The sequence below is a fragment of the Opisthorchis viverrini genome, assembly GCF_000715545.1.
Source record: "Opisthorchis viverrini unplaced genomic scaffold opera_v5_107, whole genome shotgun sequence".
Lineage (NCBI taxonomy): Eukaryota > Metazoa > Platyhelminthes > Trematoda > Opisthorchiida > Opisthorchiidae > Opisthorchis > Opisthorchis viverrini.
Window position 1 is genome coordinate 942028 of NW_008751763.1, and position 20711 is coordinate 962738.

The following is a 20711-nucleotide window of genomic DNA, read 5'->3' on the forward strand; positions in this document are numbered from 1 at the left end:
AGTCTCGTCTCTGAGTTACCCGTGTTCTGTATTTGTGCAAGATTGGCACTTCAGCCGGTGTACTTGCATTCATTGTGGGGTCAATGACCCTCCTACTGTTCTGTATTTGTGCAAGATTGGCACTTCAGCCGGTGTACTTGCATTCATTGTGGGGTCAATGTACAGACCCTCCTACTCACTCATTCCTCCATAATATGACCATACGGTCATGTAAGTCAATACAGCATTTAAACTGCTCCTCACCCTAGAATGTGATCACCTCTCCACTATGGCTGACTTTGCTCGTACTTTTACGACATCCCAGTGGCGGGGGGATACTGCATATAGAGGTGTACAAATAAACAGCTGAAGTATTCCTCATCCGTCGTATGCGTACACAGAGAAAATCAGGAGGGTTTCGTTCTCCAACAGCCGCAATCCCCTTGGGTATTTGCTTCGTCATTATTGGCTTCATAATAAACGCCCACCCGCAACGTAAACTGTTGATTAGTCCCGAGTGAGACGTTAAAATAGGGGTACTTCTAACAAATTCGTTTTCAGAGCTTCTTCAACTGGACATCCCACTCGTGGCATTCCTTTGAGCCGTATTTAGCCAGTGGAAGAAGTCTTTCAAACTAATTCGTTTTCCATCTGGTATTTCAACATCCCGCGATATCGGACAACTTGAATCCTACTTGAAAACTTCCTAGGCACTCATTCACATCCAAATGTATCCTTTCGGTCTGTTTCTGTCCGTCGTTCCCTCAATATTTTTCACCTGTCACACTTCCTCAAATAGACAGACATTGACCCCGTTGTTGCTTCTGTTGGGATGTCTGCTCACTTTATTTTGCGCTCCCATGCGCTGATTCAATACACAGGAAAGACCGTATTCAGAAAAGGTCACCCCAAGAGAGGGCGAACGCTTTCCTTCCATCACCAGATGCCCCAGACAGCTCAGCAGTTGAGGTAGGAAGCTACTGACTGGGAGGTCCGTGGACTTCCGACTACCCCTGTATAGGAGTGGTAAACCTGGCGGTATCCCAGCCCTCTTGCTTACTTCGCGTTGCACGGAAGCTATGTACCGAAGAGATCTCACGGCTGTATGGCCCTACCGTCACATGAAACTTCTTCGCAGGTTATATCACTTCCCATACTCTACCTATTTACTCAGTTGAGCCTTACAGAGGTGAGCAGCAGCCGTACACATGAATTATTGATACTGGAGTCGTGGTGAATTGCTTGAGAACTCCATCCAGGAGGGGGCTAATCTGACTGCATTTAGTTAGCAAGTTTTATGATAAAGTTTCATCAAGTGAGGGGTTTCTGTTTTTTATGCTTGCTCGTTCATTTAGTCTCCCGTTTGTTCACCACAGTTGGCTGTACTTTATTGTGCTGAAAACTGCATCCGTTGGCTGGTCAATGCACCCAACTGGTCAAATCCCAATAGGCCGGACCCGACCGGGTGTATTCCGATCCGTTTGGCTGAGGACCGAGATGATTTTGGGGCTTTGAAACACATGGCTCCATTGTCTACGGCTTCGTGTTATTTCACAAGCTTTGAGGTGAATCCTCAGTGGTGGAATCCGTGCACCTTGCTTTTATGGCCGCATGCCATCTGCAATTGTGGCTTGGAGAGAAATATGGTGAGGTTTGTCTACTTTCTGCGCAGGCTGCATATGACGGTTGTACATTCATTTGTGGTACGCATCAGAACACACCTGTAAGGGCAGGGAAAGAACTCAAATCTACTGTCCATTAACTCATGGTTGACAGATGACATTATGGTGAGCTATCCACGAAGAAGGGTTTGATCTTGGGGCTTGCCAGTTCACGTTTGCCTTGAGGACTTATCGTGCATCTTTTGCGGAAGCTCGTTTGAACTGTGACGTGGCTATAGATTTCGGTGATGGTGGATAGACTGATGTGCACGCCTCTGAGCAGAAGGCTTGCATTTCGAGAACATTCCTGTTGCAGAAATGAATGGCATATAATGGGACAGATAGGGGCTGTGGGCATTGGGCTTGCCTGCCCCTATGAAGCAGATCGTCAGTCTTTGAACGTTATCCGGCTGCCAACTGACAGTTCGATTGCACGCAGCCCGATATACTCCGACAGGCGAGTCGAGCTAGGTTTGCATACTGGAGGAGATTAAACCTTCGGTAAGGGTTATCGACAGGCATGTATGGACAGGTTTGGAAGATAGGATCTTCTGGATTAGACAGCGGTCCTGTTTGACGCCTTACATTTCCTCCACTACCTTGTTTCACACCTGACTTTCATTTATCATTTTTCACATGAATCGCGCTCAGGCTGTGCACCAATAGTAAGTCACTGTTGCTGCATTGCTTTACCTCAGTATATTCCGTGAAGTCTTCAAATCGTCGGACCTGTTTTGAGTGAATCCTATGCACAAGATTTGACTTCACACCCTAGTCGTTGCGTTAGGGAGAAGGTATTTCAACTGGTTATGTTGAAGCCTCCCAGAAAAGGCCATCTCTCAGATACTTTTAAATGGTCGGTCTGAAGATGAACAACTCCATATTTGGTATAGTCTCGAAGAGACTGCCTCTTCCCAAAGCGTGATGGTTTGTGTACCACTGATTATTCTTCTGAGACTTACTAAAAGCTGCCTCCAAAGCCAGCTGGGTGAACAGATGACAGTCCGGGTAGTGTGCTCCATTAGTAGGCGAGGTTTGCTAGACCTAGTTAAGTAAGACTAGTTAGGTATTAGGTGTTATTGTGGCTCCATAGGACAGGTCCGTTGAAATTTGACATTTTCATTTTTAGTCATGCCAGAGCATATTCGTGCACCAAAATTCATGCGTTTCACTCAACCCCTCTGGTTAGCCAAATTTTTTCTCGAGATGGCTGCTGAATACAACTCTCATGAATACTAAAAACATTACAAGTGTTTGTATAAACGTGATATACTATTCATTAATTACTGAAAACTCTTCGACAACCTACGGCCGGTTTCGCCCATCCCGCTCGGGGTCATCAGGTAGGCGCAGCCCCCAAGCTTCCGCCAACTTTATGTCCCACTTGAACCAAAACTGGACGAAATTGGCTAAATACACACATTTGCATACGAATCTTGTCTTTTTTTACGGGAGAATCAACTGGAACCCAGATCAACCTCGTTTATCACGTTCTCCTTCACCCATCTGATGGGCCCCAAAAAGGGCGAAACCGGTCGTGGGCTGTCGAAAGTTTTTCAGATTGCTTGTGAGCAGTATGGTACGTCTAGACAACAGTTTGTTGCGATATCTGGAATGTCGTATCAACCGAAACGTAAGGCAATCTGATGCGGCAGCTTCAGTTGAGGAATAACTTGATAAATGAGAGACGTAGCTGCGTTCCACGTGAGTCTCCTGTTGAACCCGAATTGGGACGCAGATAAGTGTAGTTGGACAATTATATCTTCAAATGATCCCCTCTATATAATATGTACGCTTTGTGTAATATTTGATTTTCTTGCCTACTGTGATCCATCATCATATTTGCTTCATGATTCTAGATAACGCGCATCTACGAACGGGGCGTCCCACCATTTTACAAAGAAGACATCCCACCAAATGACTGCCGTGTAATGCTTCGTCTTTGCGGTCAATCCATAGCCCTCTTGTTCGAATTGTTCATGGCTGTACCTGAACACTGTGCATTCGACATCTGGACAGGAAAAGATGGTGTTCCTATAAGGAAACGACGTTTCTGGCCCATCCCACCTGTTAACTGGGAACTTACTCATCAAAGCGATTGTGACGAATACCCGTATTGTCTGCATCATATGTTGAACGAGTTGATGGGAACGCGGGACGAAGAGAGTTTGTTGGCGGAATTGAGTGCAACCTGGAGATGGCACCGATTTAGTATGGTACGTCTGAAGGATGAGGAGGAAACCGGAAATCACCCGGAGAGAATATGGGGTCCACCCACGTTAAAAGAACTGTGTCGTGTTGGTATAAGAAGACAACTGGCACGTTCCTCGAGTGAGTGTGTTTTCATTCGTTGTTAATGGTTACGTTAAAACAATTTTTCAGCCGTAACATCCTCCCGGTGCCTAGCTGCTATGCCATCCGAAGGAAGCACGAGGGCTGGGGTACTGCCAAGTTGCCCAAGCTTAGACTGGAGCGGTTAAGATGCAAAAGTTACTTTCGAACCACGGACCTTCCGCTCAGTAAACTCGCGCTTTGGCAATCGAGTGATCTCGAGCTCTGTCGCTAAACTGCATCTGGATGTACAGTTGGGTCTGAAAAAAACATTCACGAGTCACTTTAAGAACTAACAAACTACTGTGATCAGCGCAACCGAATCGTATTCGATGGGACCATGTGGGAAATTCGATAATTTTGCCAGCATTTGCTATACAAACGGATTGCCGAACACATGCTCAAATGCAACTCAATTCTGGAGTAACGGCATTCGTACGAGTTTACAAATTCCAGTGCTATTCAAAGCACCACTACTGTGTTTGTATCTTTGTGTTTAGCCTGTAGTACGTGCTCTCCACATGATCAAGCGGTAGGAACGTTTGTATGTAGTGGATGAAATACTACGAAGATCACCCCTTTTTCCTGATTATCTTATCTTTCTTCGACACAGTCGTCAGGTTTAAAACAGATCATGCAAATTATATTGAATGATCCTGTGTACTCGCTTGGGAGCAACGAACCTGGATTACACTGCTAAACATGTCTTGACATAGGGAACTACAGTGTAGTAACGCTTTCGGCATATCAGACTCACATTCGCGCGCCACTCGATGATTGATTTTGCGTAAGCGATAGCACATCATCTGCAAAAAAATCAAATGTCTTATGAGCCATATTTACCACACGAGTATTATCCAAAAAGTCAGGTGGATGAGTCATTAGGTTCTGCTTAAGATACATCACTATCTAAGTTTGAACAAAGTAAACTAGTGGAATCAGGCAGATGAAGAAACAATCAGGAGCAGCTTTGTCATGAAAAGAGAGTTAAGAACGATTTACGGGGTTTGTTTCAAACCCGTTGTTCCACTCATTCGGGTGAACTCTGAGGAGGCTTCGTAGCAGAAACAAGGTACCAAAAAGGCGAATTTGGGCTGTTACATATGAAACGCAGCCGAGTGCTTAGTGCATCATTTGTACCTACTAGCTGGGTACCTGTTACATTCTGACGAGTTAGAGGGATACTGAGAGTTTAATTCCTGGCCATTGGACGGACAAGATGGACGGAGTGGGTGCCCAGTGTGATCCATGACTCGGAAATGCATCCATGTCCAACCTTGAGAACATTAAATTCACTAGTGAGAGCGAGATTTCACTTCTACTGGATAGCTTGCTAATGCTTTTTTGCACGGGTAGTACTTACTTGAATTCGGTATCTATGCTGATTACTTTAATTGAAGCACATCAAACCACTACGTTTACTTTTGGGCTCGAAAGGGAAGACTGGCTAGCCTTTTTGTAGTGAAAATGACCCGAACTCACGATGGCCATATTTGATTAAGCGTGTATCGTGAGCCCACATGGACTGGGCACTACTCGCACTTTAACAGCTTCTCACCGAGGGTCCAGCACAACTTAGAACACTGTACCTAGAATAAATCCAAGAAGATATTTTAGCAGGTATCTTGGATGGTCATGTACAATTCCTCATGAATATCTTTGGAAAAAGTGGATATCTAGACAGATTTCTCGAAAAACCCGTGCAATCCAGAGTTCTAAGACGTACTGTGAACAATGTGCCTGGAAGCATCTTGCATCTATGCTTGCTTTTGAAAAGTGCCTTAGTCACTGAAATTGCGGTCCGAAGAAGTGGTAAAACGTCTGAAAGAACTTCAAATGCGACCGATTTAAGAATCGTCCTCGCTACATGTATTCTTTTCAGACAACATCCAGAGCAGAAGCTTGTTTTCCTGACAGCCTTTTTGCTTGTTTATCAATTTGTCTGCTTTGTGAAGATGAATGTATCGGCCGAACAGCCATTCAGCTGAACGTCCGAACCCATCCCCATGTGTTTTCTAAGAGCTGTTAACTATTCAGTCATACCCCCCACACAAGGCCTTGAGTCAACGTCACAACAGCTTTCACAGCGTCCACGAAATTCCATCAAGGTTGTCGGAGTCAAACAGATTTAAGGCTATAGCCACTGCTGAATTCATTACTGCACACAAATCTCCGTGCCACACTCAGACACCAATACGTTAACAAACACGCCTACTCTGTTCATGTGATTTGCCATAATTTACGTGAACCAGATCAAAATACATCAGAAAGTTTAACACAGTGTTGATCTTCATTGGAAGAGTAGACCATTCTATGAACTTATTTTCCACTTAAGAATCTTGAGGAGACAAGAGTTTTTCCTGAAAACAATGAGACTACATTCATGATCAAATGAGTAAGACTGAACAATGCATCGGCTGGGGGTTATGGATGTGATATGCCATATTAGGAAGCTTGTTCTACACAGTCAACATTAACCAATAGGATCGATAGCATTGACAAACCAAAACAGACTTTCATTAGGATAGTTATGGTCGTGTTCATATACCGGGCCGTGGTTAGAAACCTTCACTGGTGTTGAAGTAAACGTCCAGGTTTCCTGTACGATTGAAATAGGCGTGCACACTTCCCTCTCTCTCTCAGGGGGCTATCTCAAAGGACCAGCCAAAAGTGTTATCTTTTAGGCACTATACCGTCCTAAGGACAATGAGTGAAAAACGAGAAAAACAGTTTGAAGAAAATTTACCCTGCTGCTTTTTATGATTTACTTTTTCCCGATTATTTGCAACGTTTGTTTTGCATCAATCAATAGTCCTACATGTTCCAATTCATGTTTTGTGAAGATGGTGACGGTCTTTGCTTGCTTTAAAATGTCTAAAAGTTTTCCTTTTAGGTCCTCCTTTCTGAAACAGTATGTATACACATCGTCACTAGAAGGTTTCGAACTTGAGTCGTCGAGTTTGTGGTTAATGGTTTTATCTGCTCGGCCATTTGGACTCTACTCATCAACTTCACTGTTCCGAAACGCCAGTGAAAATTCGTAAATATAACCTATTTTGACAGGGATAAACCCAAAAACATCTTTAGTACTGTTGTCAGAAATTATGCTTCTTGTTTTTTGTGATAAAAATACGATTGGAACGTCCAAAAACCAAGCCACATGAAACTCTTTTCTCATCAGATAAATCCCGGCAAAAAGTTTTCGTGAAGCTGATTTTTCCGAGCTTTGCCCACAACCTAGTAAAATTCCAGCCGTTCGGCAACCATCAGTTCATCTGTGGTGGTCGATGATTGATTAGCTAAACAATGGAACTATTAACAATTCGGATTTTGTTCTGCATTGAAGCCAATCTATGCTAGAAGGCTGAGAAGCACTGCACAGCTCCCTTGTTCTTATTCGGAATCCTCAGTAGTGCGCATCTCACGAAACTCCAGAGGGTTTTATACTAGTAGCTTAAAGAAAGATTAATTCCACAGGTGAGTGAAACTCCCATTTGAAAAGTCATCACTCGAGGATCTAATCACAGCATGACCAAGGGATGATTGTGGTTGAGCGTCCAAACTGCTACCGGGAGATCGTGGGTTCGAAAATCTCCACTGGATTTTCGTGAGATGTGTACTGCTGATGATTTCCAATAAGAATGAAACAACTGTACAGTGCTTTTAGTTTTTTCATCACTAATTGGCTTCACTTACAGGGCGAAATCTCAACCGAAAGCAAGGAATTTTGGTCGGGTCGATATGATGTATTCTCCAATGGGTTCTTCTCCAAAGTCTTTTAGCTGTGATGCCACTTAGATGTGACCCGGAGGAACGTACAAACCGTGAGACACTAATAGGCAGCCAAGCCCAGACAGGAACAACCAAAAATCCGGAGTTGTTTGGAACCACGAAATCCAAACAAACAACCCATCTCAAATCGAAGACCAGTACGTTAATCTGCATAAGGCCACCCGGTTTTTCTTCCATCTTTGTTCATTTGGCTTTGTGTTCTGCATCTAGACACACGCCAGCGTTATTTTCACTAGTTGTTCGAACTTCTATACTATGGCATTTCAAGCTCATGGCAATTCGAATCCTCCAGTACCATCCATGGAGAACTACTTGCGCAGAGTTTGCTCTCTGCCTATCCCAAAAGCACTCCAAAGTTTTGTGATGTTTCGTGATTTGTGGCCTGACGTTGACTGGATAAAAAACTGCATCCGTTTGGGACTACGCGAGTATTTCGTCGGAGAACTTACTCGGCCGCTGCTTACAGTTTCGGATTGAGTTACGTCCCTTGCTTCTGTCACAGTTAGACACTGGTTTCCATATCATTCCTTCGCTAATGCATAGTTTGTTCTGTTTCCCACAAGATTGTTTCATGTGTAAAATAAAATATGTCCATGGTGTCTCCAATGTGAGCTTTGTTTTCAAGTGTGTGTGTGTGTGTGAGGGAGCATGGGAATTGGGCTTTCCCTTGCCTTGTGTTGGCAAAAGACTAACTAGCGAAACGGAAAAAACAATAATTATTAAATGAAAACTCGAAATCGTCTCACTGCTTGCATCATACAAGTATTCTGCAACGGAACATTTTCGAGAGCCCGTCGTTGTTCAGCTACCTTGAGCGCATGCACCCTACCCAGTGTCACTCAACGTCGATCCAAATGGGAATACGACACAAATACAGTGCTATCATACTTTTAGCGCTGGAGCCCATAGCTGAAACCGCTGCCAAAATGCCTGTACTCGAAACATTTACATCGTGGTCTCTCGATGACTTATCGCGACCGTTTTGTAAAGCAGCCAAATTTTCGGCACCAACCCTCCCCTTCATGTAATTCAGCAACCTAATTATTCTCCTTTCACTGGAGATAGTTTATGTCTCAATTTCTCGTACACTCGATGGCGAACACAGAAACGAGACTGCTGATCCTCCAATCCAGAACGTAAGTGGCACCTAGTTGAAACACATAGGTCGCTTCTTCGCCTGGATTCTTTAAAGTCGAGTCACGCTTTGGCGAACGGTGCTGGTGTGATTTGTTGTTCGTCGTGGCCCAAATAACATACTACCACTTACTATAGATAGTATTTTATTGACTTCGTACTAATTTATACCTTGGTGTTTGCCTACCGCCTGTCTGAAACTCAACTCATCACATTTCTCGTTATGTCCACAATACCACTGTGCCTACCTTTTTTAAAACTGTAGGACACAGGTCATCAAAGTCTTGTCAGATCTTTTGCTTATCGTGAGGTTGAAAAACCTCGTTAATGGTTTATCTCACGGAAAAACGTCCGTCCTAAATGAGCTCAAAATCGGTGACGGATATATACCAGGGGTTCACTATTTGCCGTATCACTCTGAAGATCGAAAAGCCAAAAGGATGATTGCTCTGCTGCTTCAGAAACTGCATGTATACACTGGAAGAAAGAAAGATGTGCAACGGAGTTCCATGAAAAGCCTTTATTTTAGCAACTTCTCGAACCTTTGAATAGTTCGGTACGCACAGTTTGTGCTATGAATCGAGTAGTGTTGTTTTTCTGATCGCTACCGTATTTTCACGTTTGTGCGCCTGAGGTTGAAAACATCCCCACCAAGTTTCGGAGAACTCATCAATTTTAGTCACCTTTAGTCATCAATTGATGTACAATTGACATAGCGAATATACACTTGCTTGCAAATTAATTTGGTTTTTCGAGAGACTCACCAGGAACCCAGCTGAATCCCTCGTTTGTGACGTTCTCAGGCAACTGAATGTGCTGCGCCAGGCCGCCTCATGTTTCAGTCTGTACGATATTCGAGATACCGCGATACATTATATCTTTGTAATGTACTACTCGTAAGGTTGCTGAAAATCCGTCGACAGCTCACGACTGGTTTCGCCCTTTTTGGGGCTCATCATGTAGGCGCAGTCCCCGGGTTTCCGTCAACCTTATGGAACCAAATAGTGCGAAATTAGCGAATATACACTCATCTTCAATTTGGTTTTTCGAGGGACTCACCTGGAACCCAGCGTAGACAGGATCCAAGCCTACCTGCAACCACGAATCGCACATAACTCTTACCCGATAACAGTCGCGAGAGAATCTAGAGGAAGTGAGGTTCTTCGCACGCGGTTTATTATGTCTGCTCATGCTCCAACTGACTGTAGCTCAGAATCTGTCAGAGGCAGATCTAGATGTTCTTTTACAACGGGCTAAAAGCTTAGACATCGTAGTGGTTGGTGATGACATGAATGCTCATGTAGGTAGACCAAGCGATGCTGGGGTCCCGCTGGGTGGTCGTGCGTTGTCTGCTTCAGATGTGTGCCGATCACAGACCGTTCCTCTGCAGTACGGATTTCCGGAACAGCGGAGATCACTTGACAACATGGTGCCCACCAAAGAACCAGCCTCGAATCCAAGTAGACTACTTCGCCGTCAGTTATCGGTGGTGAAGGTCAATCACTGCCTACCGCTTCTTATGGAATACCAGGGTGGACTCCGACCATGCACTATTACGCTGCTGCTTTTCACTGGGCTTTTCTGATCCACACAATACACATCTCGCCTAGCCTTTGAGAAGCTAGTGGACCTAGAAATCAAACGAAACTACCAGAACCAGCTTATAGAACGCCTGCTGTATGCCCCGATGTTGAATGTAAACGGCCAGTGGGAAAAGATATCCAAAGTGTTACTCAGAGCCGGATCTTCTGTTTGCGGCACAACTCAGCTGACATCATCCAAACTTTGGATCTCTGATAGGACCGTGTCTTTGATGGGGTCCCGGCGACAGATTCCTCCTGGACTCAATCACAACTCTATCCGACGCCAATTGGGACTGAATGTCGGTGCAGATCAGATGGCCGAAGAAATAGAAGGTGCAAAAAATGCTGGAAACGTCTGCAAGCTGTCTCACTTGATTCGTTTGACTGGTCCTTGGAAGCATCTTGTCAACGAAATCATCGGGGACCGAAATGACTTCAGATAATTCAAAGGAGAACGTTTGGACCGCCCGGTACAATTCTTCGAGCATCAATTCACTTGGCTAGCTGCCAGCTACGCTCCAGAATCCTGGCCTTTACAAAAAGGTGGACTACGTATATAGAACCGCTTCCTGTCTCACAGGTGTCCGAGGGTATTCCTCTACTTAAGGTTCATCATGCTGCTGGTCCTGACAGCCTTCCATCTGCTTCCTTCAACGATGGTGGTGGGCTTCTCATCCAGTGCCTGTATGGCCTACTTGGTTCTACTTAGGATAAAGAGGCCTTCCGAGACAACTTTGATAATTCGATAATCGTGTCCATTTTCAAAAAGGATACTCACAGTGAATGTTGTAACCACAGAGGCGTCAGTTTGACTTCTGTTGTGACAAGGCTTCTAGCCTCATTGATTCTTCGTCGTCTTGCGGTAGTACGCGAAATCTTGAATCGTGAAAATCAAGTGAGATTTTGACCGCGTTGACTCTGTCAGATGATCAAGATCACATGTACAGAGGACCCACAATCTTGGTGTTTATTGAATTCGAGGGTGCGTTCGATTCTGTCGATCGGTCAACGCCGTTACCGACACTTGCTCAACAGGTTATGCGCCAGAAGTTTTTGAACATAACCCGATCCCTATATTCACATACATCTGGGTGTGTGCGCAGAGCTCTGCAAAAGCTTCCAAACAGATGTTGTCCGATAAGGATGTCTACTCTCTAAATTCTTGTTCAAATTAGTTATTGATGAAATAGTGAGATGAACGCTGGACGGTCTTCAAAACATCGATGTTCAGATTGTTACTGGTGAGAACCTTGTAGATCTGGACTACGCAGATGATATTGCCCCTATCTATGAAGGCAAAGTCGAATAAACTGACCACCATCATGCCATCTTTCTGCATGCGCCTTGCACCTCCAAAGTGCAAAGTCACGCTCCAGCACGTACAGTCCCTGAGCATAGCTCTTACAAGTCAGGGAGAATCACTGGGGGATGTGAAGAATTCTACATACCTCGTTAGTTGTATAAGCTATGACAGAAGTGTGTCTGATGAAGTCAATGAAAGAATCTCAAAGGCTCGAATCACGTTTGCTAAGTTGCGTCACCTGCGGCGTCAAAAATGCATTGTAGTTGGTCTTGAAAGTCGTGCGTACCAGGCTACAGTAAGGTTTGTGTGGTTGCGAAACATGGCCTTTGCGGACCGATGCTTCAAAAGCGTTGCTGGTTTTGTATGGCGTTAACGTATTAATAACAAGGTTATCATAAAACGGGTATTTGGTTGTGCGGCAGGTAGTTCAGTCGCGGGAACTATCCAGCACTATCAGCTCCAGTGGCTCGGTAATGTGCTACCTATACTGAGGTACCGAGACTATAGTTTTTCTCCATGCCTCCTTCAAAATGGCGCAAACCGTGAACTGGACAACGCATGACTCGGCAGAAGGGCGTGAAGGATATTACAAACTTTTCGGGTGTTCTTGGTGTTGTGCGCCTTCCAGGATGTTGTCCATTTGTCCCCACCTGTGCTAGGCTAGAGACATTATTTGAAATGGCGGCTGATTGATGTCAGTGGAGCTCGTGCTGTCAGTTTCTTTCCAGATTGTCTGATTAAGCATTTAGAGTTCTGGCCACCTCCAAAAGCTTAACATAGGCAGCACTAGGAAGCTTAACATAGGTCAGCACTAGGTCCCCTCCCTCATCCAGTCTTTTTCTCTTCTTTTCACTCAAACAGCTTACTAACTGACCAAACTTTATGGTTGTACGGCAACGTAGCCGAAGTGTCAACACTGATTTCGCCGTCTCTGATGATGATGACTTTAGAATGTGTAGTAATCATATCAGTCCGAATAAGTACAAGTTCAGTGACCGAATCCGGCTGCACAGTAGTTCCAACCAGCCACTTCCGTCTAGCATACAACTGCCGTCAGGTAGACGATCCCACTTGATTCCTGACATAACTGACTTGTTAGTTTACATATTGGCTTCAGCTTCAGGGTGGCTGAGCACTCACTGGAGCAACTTTTTCAAGGAGGCCACCTCACCATTGGGGTCAATAAGATACTGCAGGGGACGACAGAGCCAATTCGGATTATACAGGACAACTAACGGGTAGTTTGGATCAACCAACATGGTTGCAAAGCTTGGCAAAGTCAAGCTCTCGATGACTGCGTACACAAAATCTAAAATTCAGCTTAGTCACCGTGCTCCGTTATGAGGTTTGAGAAACTCCCCACTTACAATATTGAGGACCTCAGACGTTTTCTAAATGAAGATTAACCAAGTGCAGATATACTAACATTTATCATCTGTCGCTTTATGTAAAGTAATTTCCATAAGGCGAACAACAGTAAGGAAAAGGGGTACCAGTTCCCTCCCTCCAGTCTCTCCTCTTTCCATGGGATTGCACAACACATCGTGCCTGACGGAAATACTGTTGCGTACTAGCCTAGAAGGCGGTTTCCTTTCGGAGGAACATATGTCGAAGGTACGTTCATCTTCACTGTTTGCTTGATGCAAACCATCATCAGGGACAACAATATCAATGGTTCATCATCGCATTGTCACAAAGTTTAGTTACTGATAGTTGAGGTCTTAAAGTGACAAGTAGCCTACCGGAAGTCTTACTAGAATTCCAAGTACCCAGTCAATGTTGAAAGACCAGTGGTATCGATCAGCTGACATTTCTTGAAATATCTTTAGCGAAGCTAGGGGAATTACGGAGGCCTCATCCTGGAAGGTAAACCGCGGGTGGGGCCGGGGGCTTCGAGCACAGGAATGCTAGGTGCTACAGAACACGGCATGCCCAATATTATTTTGAGTAACCAAACTGACGACTCCCAAAGGTGATCCAGTGATCCTCATTCTTCATTCCGGAAAAAAACGTGTTAGCCTTTCATGCCATTCAGCGCCCCCATTGGGTTTGACTCAGTGGGTCATCCCGATAGATGAAGGTTCTGATTCAACGGGATTCATCTGAAGTGGGTAGTCTTTTCGGCTTTCACCCTCCGTCCTGGAAGGATTACATATTTAATCGTGACCGATGGAGAAATTCTTTTGACTGATTAGGTTAATAGCCCCTCTTTAAAGGACCCTCTATTTAGGGTCCCTGCCCACTTATCAGCACTGCGTATAGCGTCTTGACAGGTGATTCATTCTGTATCTTTGACCATCTCTGACCACTTACAGGTGATTCATTCTGTATCTTTGACCATCTTCTGACCACTTTACCCAGATCCAAATATCTTATACTAGAGACGGAGTCCTTGATCAGCTTGGCCCGCAATATTTTTGAATAGAGATTATCAGTTAAAATTGCCTCTTAAATCGTAGGCTTGCCCGCCGAAGTTTACCTCGTAGAAAGTTCATTAAGGCGCGTTTTTCGCACATGTACAATACTAGTAGTCAATGCGCCTTTTTAACAGCGGCTTATCTCTATACCCTTAGTTGCCTGACGAAGTTTCATATAATTCTACAACTCTACACTGAAACGAGTGCGAATCAAGATTGAGATTCTGTCTACGCATAGCTATGAAATCTTTATATTCAAGCAAGAGAGAATGTGACAGCCAAATTGGACATCAAAGTGAAGAAAGAATATCTGTGACTGTTTGTTTCTGGTTGGTATTCTTGGAGAATGTGGTTTTATGTGTACACATTGCACAGCCATTTACCGGACCACTGCATGTGAGCAAAAAGCGAGTTGAGTGAAAATGACGGAATCGAGATAACATCTACAAGCCTTCGCCAAGTATCGCAACAGGGTAACAGATTGGAGGTGGTGTGGAAATTTCGGTTGACTTATTAAAGCAACATATTCTGATATGTCGTCATAGACTGAAGCCTGTGGCCTGTTGAAGCCAACGTGCATGTCACCGCCAACCGGTTCTGCCCATCAACGATTGGTCAGGTTGAAGTCTCAGCTCTGATAATGAACCAAGTGAGTGGTCTGTATCACGATGACCTTGAAATTTGTCAGCAAATGGAGTTTGAGGACCACTTTGATTCAACTTAGACGATTTGTCTTGGAACAGATCCTGGCATGAATTGTTTTGGTCGCGCTCTATGGTATTCTGCAACGAAAATGAAGTGGCATATAATAGTACACATCTACTGAACGCTTGACATATGGTTAGTCTACAGGCATTTCTCACAATAGATAAGGTTATTTCTGTCTTTCATCCTAAAGGTCGTCCATGTTTTTCATGCGAACTGAATTGAAGGTCGGTTTTTCGTTGGTGCAGTCCTGATGAGGACATTTCCACTTCGGGAACACCGGGACATCATTTCTGAAATCTCTCAGGGCGGTATGGGGGTTACCACGTTAACAAGGTCACTGAGTCACCGTAACTTTTCACTACAGAAATTAGATGTATGTGGAGTTGAATTGCTTTAGTTCGTCATATCTTTTTGTATTTAAGGTAGTTTGCGCGTGTAGCTCTTGTGGTAAGATAGTAGTCTATCTATACTGCTGATTTTTCGCTCTTGTTTGTGAAATATCATTCAGTAGTTCGCGCCCTGATGTGAAGCAGCGATAAACATGCCGAAAACGTCCTGACAGAGCACGCCACTCATAAGGCCGCTCACAAGTTTTGACCCAGGACCGATTTTACTATTTTTGAGGTTCATCAGCTTGGTAAGTACATTTTACTTGAACGCCTTATTAGTAGAATGTTCTGTCAAGAAAATGTACTGCGATACCTGGAATAAAGTGGCAACTTAAATGTGGGACGGCCTTTGTGCAGAAAATTTTGTTGAAGAAAACAAGAGGTTCATTCTGACTCGCTCTTTAACACCAGTGTAATTCGCCACTGACAATATTTTGTAAAGTCGAAAAACATTCCTCTCACATTACATGCCTGCATTTAGCGGTAAGCTTATTCCCGAACTCTGTGCGGCCATAGGAATATATGAACAACCAACTATTTAAGCGAAAGCCCATGTTCAACCACTGACCAAAACTCCAAGCAGTCGCTTCTCCAGTACCAAGCCGATAAAAATCATCGCGAAGATCGAGTGTGTGGACCACAGTAGATCGCTGGAATGTGCTAGGGTTTGTAAGTCTGACGGCTGTAGCGATTTGAAAGCGGTCCGCCAACAGTACATAGTTTCTGTTTGACTTTCATAACTCCGGAAATTGCTTCACAGTGAGCACTCTAGGACAGATAGGTGTGATCAGAAATAGGCTGGATGCGAATAAAGTAAATTAAGTTACAGCGGCTACTTACGGTGATAATGAGACACAATCCTTTTAGGTCAGTCAGCCCTGCAACTGTCGTTGCCCAACGCCTATCATGAAATCCAAACACATGTAGGTTATATATGTGGGGCTGCTGTCACCCAATTTACTCACCTTGTTTCAAACAAAAACGCGGAAACTTGCTGTTTAGAACAAAGGAACAGATATGAATCTGATGATGGCCATAATAGCGGGACGCGATGTGGAAGAATCTAGCTGTGGCCGGGTCGATAAGATTTTATAATACCGTTTGAACGACCTGGTTTCGAGGCCTCTCGTTGGCCTGAATTTTGAACTGAGTGAAATCAAACTGAAAGCCTTTAACCAAGAAAAAACTAACTTTACGGATCAGTACACCTAACTTATCGTCTTGCGTGAACAGCATTCTTCCTCCAGTCAAAGCTGATGTACGTTTATCGTGCCGTGTAGTATACCAGATTTTCTACAAACTGCTAACACGGAGAGAGAAAAAATCGTGACACGTCAACATTTCAACTCTCCCACGAGCTGCACTACTAAAGACAATCCATTTTTCAACAGGCGATACTACGCGTCGCACATTAGACCAGTCGATACCAATTTGTCACTAAAGTTGCACTGGCGGACTCGGGTTTGTGTTACAAAGGCGTTCGGTCAGCCCAATGACTTGTATTGTGTTATCACAATGAGGGTGTACTCTGCTTTGCCTGTTTGCTCAGTTTTTTGGAACTCAGTAAAGTGCTTGGAGAGGAACGTAAGTTCTTGCTTGCCCTGCAACTACAGGTGAAAGGAGGAAAGCCCTTCGCCGCTGAGTTTTTTAATTTAAAAAAAACACCAAGTGAACAGTTACGGGTTATGGGACAGGAAAATAAAACTCTTATATGCATCTTGTTTTTTTTAAAAAAAACGAATATCCGTCTTTTTCTTGAATGCGTCTTCTTGAACCGTCCTGAATATTCGCATTTGTAAACAAATGCTGCAGAGCAGTTCCACGAATTCCGTAATGCACCCCACCTTCCATTAGATCAAGGCGGAGTAACAAGAAAACCACATACTATTCGCATACCCCGTCAGTAGTATCCACAGCACTCCAGCCACATGTTACAAACAACGCTTTGCACGCACCGCACGCCATGTTTGGTTTCGGTGGGAATGATTGGCCGGGAATGTGTGGCTTATTGTAACACTCTGTTTATGCCGTATATTTGTAACTGGATTCTGTCTACATTGCACGCCATAGAAGAATTTATTCCTACAGTGAATTTTGAAAGCGATTAGCTCCTTTGTCCGATGCATTAGGAACTTCGGTGGAATTGTGGGTGAGCGTGTGTTGCGTTGCAACCCTGTAAAAGCTGATCAGCTGTTGAATGGTGGTTAAAACTGGTATAACAAGGGTGTCATTTTTCGGAAGTTGTAGGAACTTATATAGCCTATAGTTCGGAATTATACTGATAAAAGTGATAACAACCATGCTGTGGAGGTCGTAATAAGTAGAGCTCTTCAAACCCACCTCATTCCGACGCTTTCCACTGTCCAGTCGTGTAAGAGAATGTTCCACAGACGGGCGCAATTTCACAGGTGCGGCTGAGGTTTGTTGTCCTGCTTGGTTGCCTCGCTCGTGTATACTCCTTTCGACAGTCACCCTGACATTGTCCTCAGATGATTGCGAACCGATCGGATCTATCGGCGAGCTAGCAACTGACTGTTGTGACACGCGCGTGTGTGTCATAAGGTCGGATGCCGCGTCATGAGCTTTATTCAGTTCAGTCCACACTACTGCCTGTTGATTGGTCAGTTCAACATGTGACAGCTGAAGGTTGGCCTCCGCCAGTTTGCTCATCAGTTCCATTTCTTTGATGCGTTGATTCACACGGAACTCTCGATGCTGAAGTAGTGATTACGAAGAAAGTGAACGGATGACAACGGAAGGACTTCCTTCAGACAGCAACCAAAGTTGAAATTGGGGCAATGATAAACCTCGCTCGAAAGTCTGCCGCGCATGTAATCCATTTAATTCCATTTAATTTCCATCAGTCCCATTCAGTTTTTGACAGAAAGTGTACGAACTTTAGCGTCGAAACTCAAAGTTTTTGCATTGAAACTTTACTTCAAATTTCCCCACATGAGTCATATGTTAAAATCTATCAGGTCATTCGATTTGTGCGATAATCAGTATGTGTACTCGATAGTGGGCTGTGAAATAATTTTAAGGTGCTCCGGTATGTTCCAAGAGGTTGGAACACCCGCCAATTAATCACTCAGGTTAAACATGAGATTAAAGTATTTGAAATGCTTTTAGGAAACTTATAGCCCCTCCCCCACATTCCTTGATGATGGTTATCCATGTACATTTTGAGCTATTCACTTGAGTCACATTAGAGCCGACACATTGGAACGAGTGGACAACACAGCGATAACTCCACATTAAATGTTAGCAACTACAGAAAGTCCTGTAACCTGTGCATCTGCTAAAAGACATGAGATAAGTGAATCTGAGGGTTGGAGGAGGCGGACAATTCGGTTGATCGACCGGGCTTACTGAAGAAATGCCGCAGCTAGTATAATTTCTTTTCACTTGCATGAGCCCTAGTTTCCTTCAGGAATATTTCTTAGTTTGACCGTGCTACAAAGTATTCTTTCATTGTCTTCCATCTGCACCTTTACAAGAGTTTTGCGAAAGTCGGAATACACAAGAAGGTACGCACCCAACTGCGCACTGATGTCTCCTCGTATGGTGACGAAACGTTTAGAAGTCAATTGCCAAGGTCGGCGAAAAGATCAACAACCACCTGATCAACAACCAATAACGTACACAACAAGCATACCATGGGAATTACTTTAAAAAGGACAATAATTAAATGACTTCCCCACATGCTGACTAAAGGTTAAACCTGATAAACTTTGATTGATGAAGTCTGTTTCGTAGTTGCGCGGTTCACCACGTACTACCTCTTATTGCCTACTATGTACCACTTACTTCGGCCTCCAATTCGAAAATCCGTCGCTGTAGTCCACGAATTTCCTGTCGAAGATCCCGCTCCACACTAACTGCCGCCTCGAGTTCCTCCATACGAGATGTGTTGATAGCTTCCAGTCGTTCCATATGTCGCTGCAGTGTCTGACATCGAGACTGAACTCGAAGTAGCTATTTCAAAGGAAGAAGACATACGTGACCAACAGATGTCAAAATGAAAATAATGCTGGCGGATTGCACCTGAGATCCGGGAACTGGGGTTCGTTGTTTTTCCAAATACGGGGTGATTTAAGAAGCTGTCTCAAAGGTCATCAAAGGTGTCGTCACAGTCTGAGCTTTTTTTGAGAACTTGCCAGGAACCCATCCTCTTGTAAATGGAACTTAAATCTACAGAAATTTATTTTACGGTCCATGAGGAATGCACTAATCACGGGGCTGCTGAGAACTCTTCCACATCCCAAGATGGCCTTTATGGAGCTCATCAGTTGCGTGCCGTTTCCATCAATCTTAGATTCTGTTTGGACCAAAAATGCGAGCAGTTCGAAAAATGCAGTAATGTGCAAACTAATTTGATTTTAACGGGAGACACTAAATGATTACTCATTGTTGGAGCTCGTTAAGCTCTGCATTTCAGGAAAGGGAAATTCCCTCAACTGAATTAGCTGCTCATAATGTTCTCACTCGAAGACGAAAACTTTCATATTTCCGAGAGAGACATGCCACTTGTAAAGTTTCCGAAAAAGTTCCTCCTTTTCGTAATTCTGCTTAAAACCATTCCCCAAGCCCTGATGTATAACGATGATATGGCAGGAAAAGGCCCCCCTATAGTGACAAGGTGCTGTTCAGCATTCTTCTTGCAGGAACAGTCCTCCATATAGTGACAAGGTTCTGTTCAGGCATTCTTCTTGAAGCTTGCTCGATTGTGCCAAGGCCAGAATACATCTGGATCAAATGTCGTTTGGATTAGGAACAATTGTTTCTTCGCCGTATTTAACCATGAACTATGTCGATCCCGCTTGCTATCTTCTTGTCCCTTTTCCGTACTGTACTCTTGTGTACACTTGCGCACATTTCTAAATGGTGCGGGTGTGAACGAAGTCATCCAGTAAACAAGCAGAGTAAGTCATTTGTACAAGGCATCACGATGCAAATCAACGAGGAGTCTGCATGACATCAGCGCTGAATACACAAACCGTGTGGTCCTTAATCACAGACCACGTTTTCGTTCAAATCGTTTAGTAGGCCATGCTAAAGCACTATAACCATGGAGCTCAAAGTTCACTACAGAAACTCAAATGGGATTAAAAGTAGCATGCTACTCACAAGGTTGCTGAAAACTCTTCGTCAGCTCATGGCCTACCACGTCCATCTTGGGGCTCATCCGGTAGCCACAGTTCCCGAGCCCCCCTCAGCTTATGTCTTAAATGGACATTAGATGGATTTCGATAAATAATCTTATGTACACACTAGTTTGGTCTTGACAAATGACTCAAATGGATCCAGTTGGATCTCTCGTTTATGATGGTCCGTTTCAACTAGATGTGCTGCACCAGGCCGCCTCAGGTTTCGTTTGGTACGATATTTGGTGTATCTAAAAGTTTTACTCTACT

At 44.1% G+C, this 20711-nt stretch overlaps 3 protein-coding genes across 3 annotated transcripts in view; 2 read left to right on the forward strand and 1 right to left on the reverse strand.

The window, feature by feature from the left end:
- The window catches only part of T265_05595 (hypothetical protein), a gene marked incomplete at both ends in the record, with an annotated part of 9904 nt that extends 5907 nt beyond the window's left edge, over window positions 1–3997 (forward strand). Inside the window, 2 exons of the mRNA XM_009170647.1 lie at window positions 1356–1625; window positions 3500–3997. Coding sequence (XP_009168911.1) covers window positions 1356–1625; window positions 3500–3997 — 768 coding nt within the window. The remainder of the gene's footprint in view (window positions 1–1355; window positions 1626–3499) is intronic.
- Window positions 3998–4303: 306 nt separating this feature from the next.
- Window positions 4304–8240, forward strand: T265_05596 (hypothetical protein; the record flags this gene model as incomplete). The annotated part of the gene is made up of 2 exons (XM_009170648.1): window positions 4304–4451; window positions 8032–8240. 2 exons carry the CDS (start codon window positions 4304–4306, stop codon window positions 8238–8240), a joined length of 357 nt encoding a protein of 118 aa, XP_009168912.1.
- Window positions 8241–14428: 6188 nt separating this feature from the next.
- T265_13820 (hypothetical protein) overlaps window positions 14429–20711 on the reverse strand; it is a gene marked incomplete at both ends in the record, with an annotated part of 45440 nt that continues 39157 nt past the window's right edge. Inside the window, 3 exons of the mRNA XM_009170662.1 lie at window positions 14429–14982; window positions 17638–18012; window positions 19105–19272. Of these exons, the coding sequence (XP_009168926.1) occupies window positions 14782–14982; window positions 17638–18012; window positions 19105–19272 (744 nt within the window). The remainder of the gene's footprint in view (window positions 14983–17637; window positions 18013–19104; window positions 19273–20711) is intronic.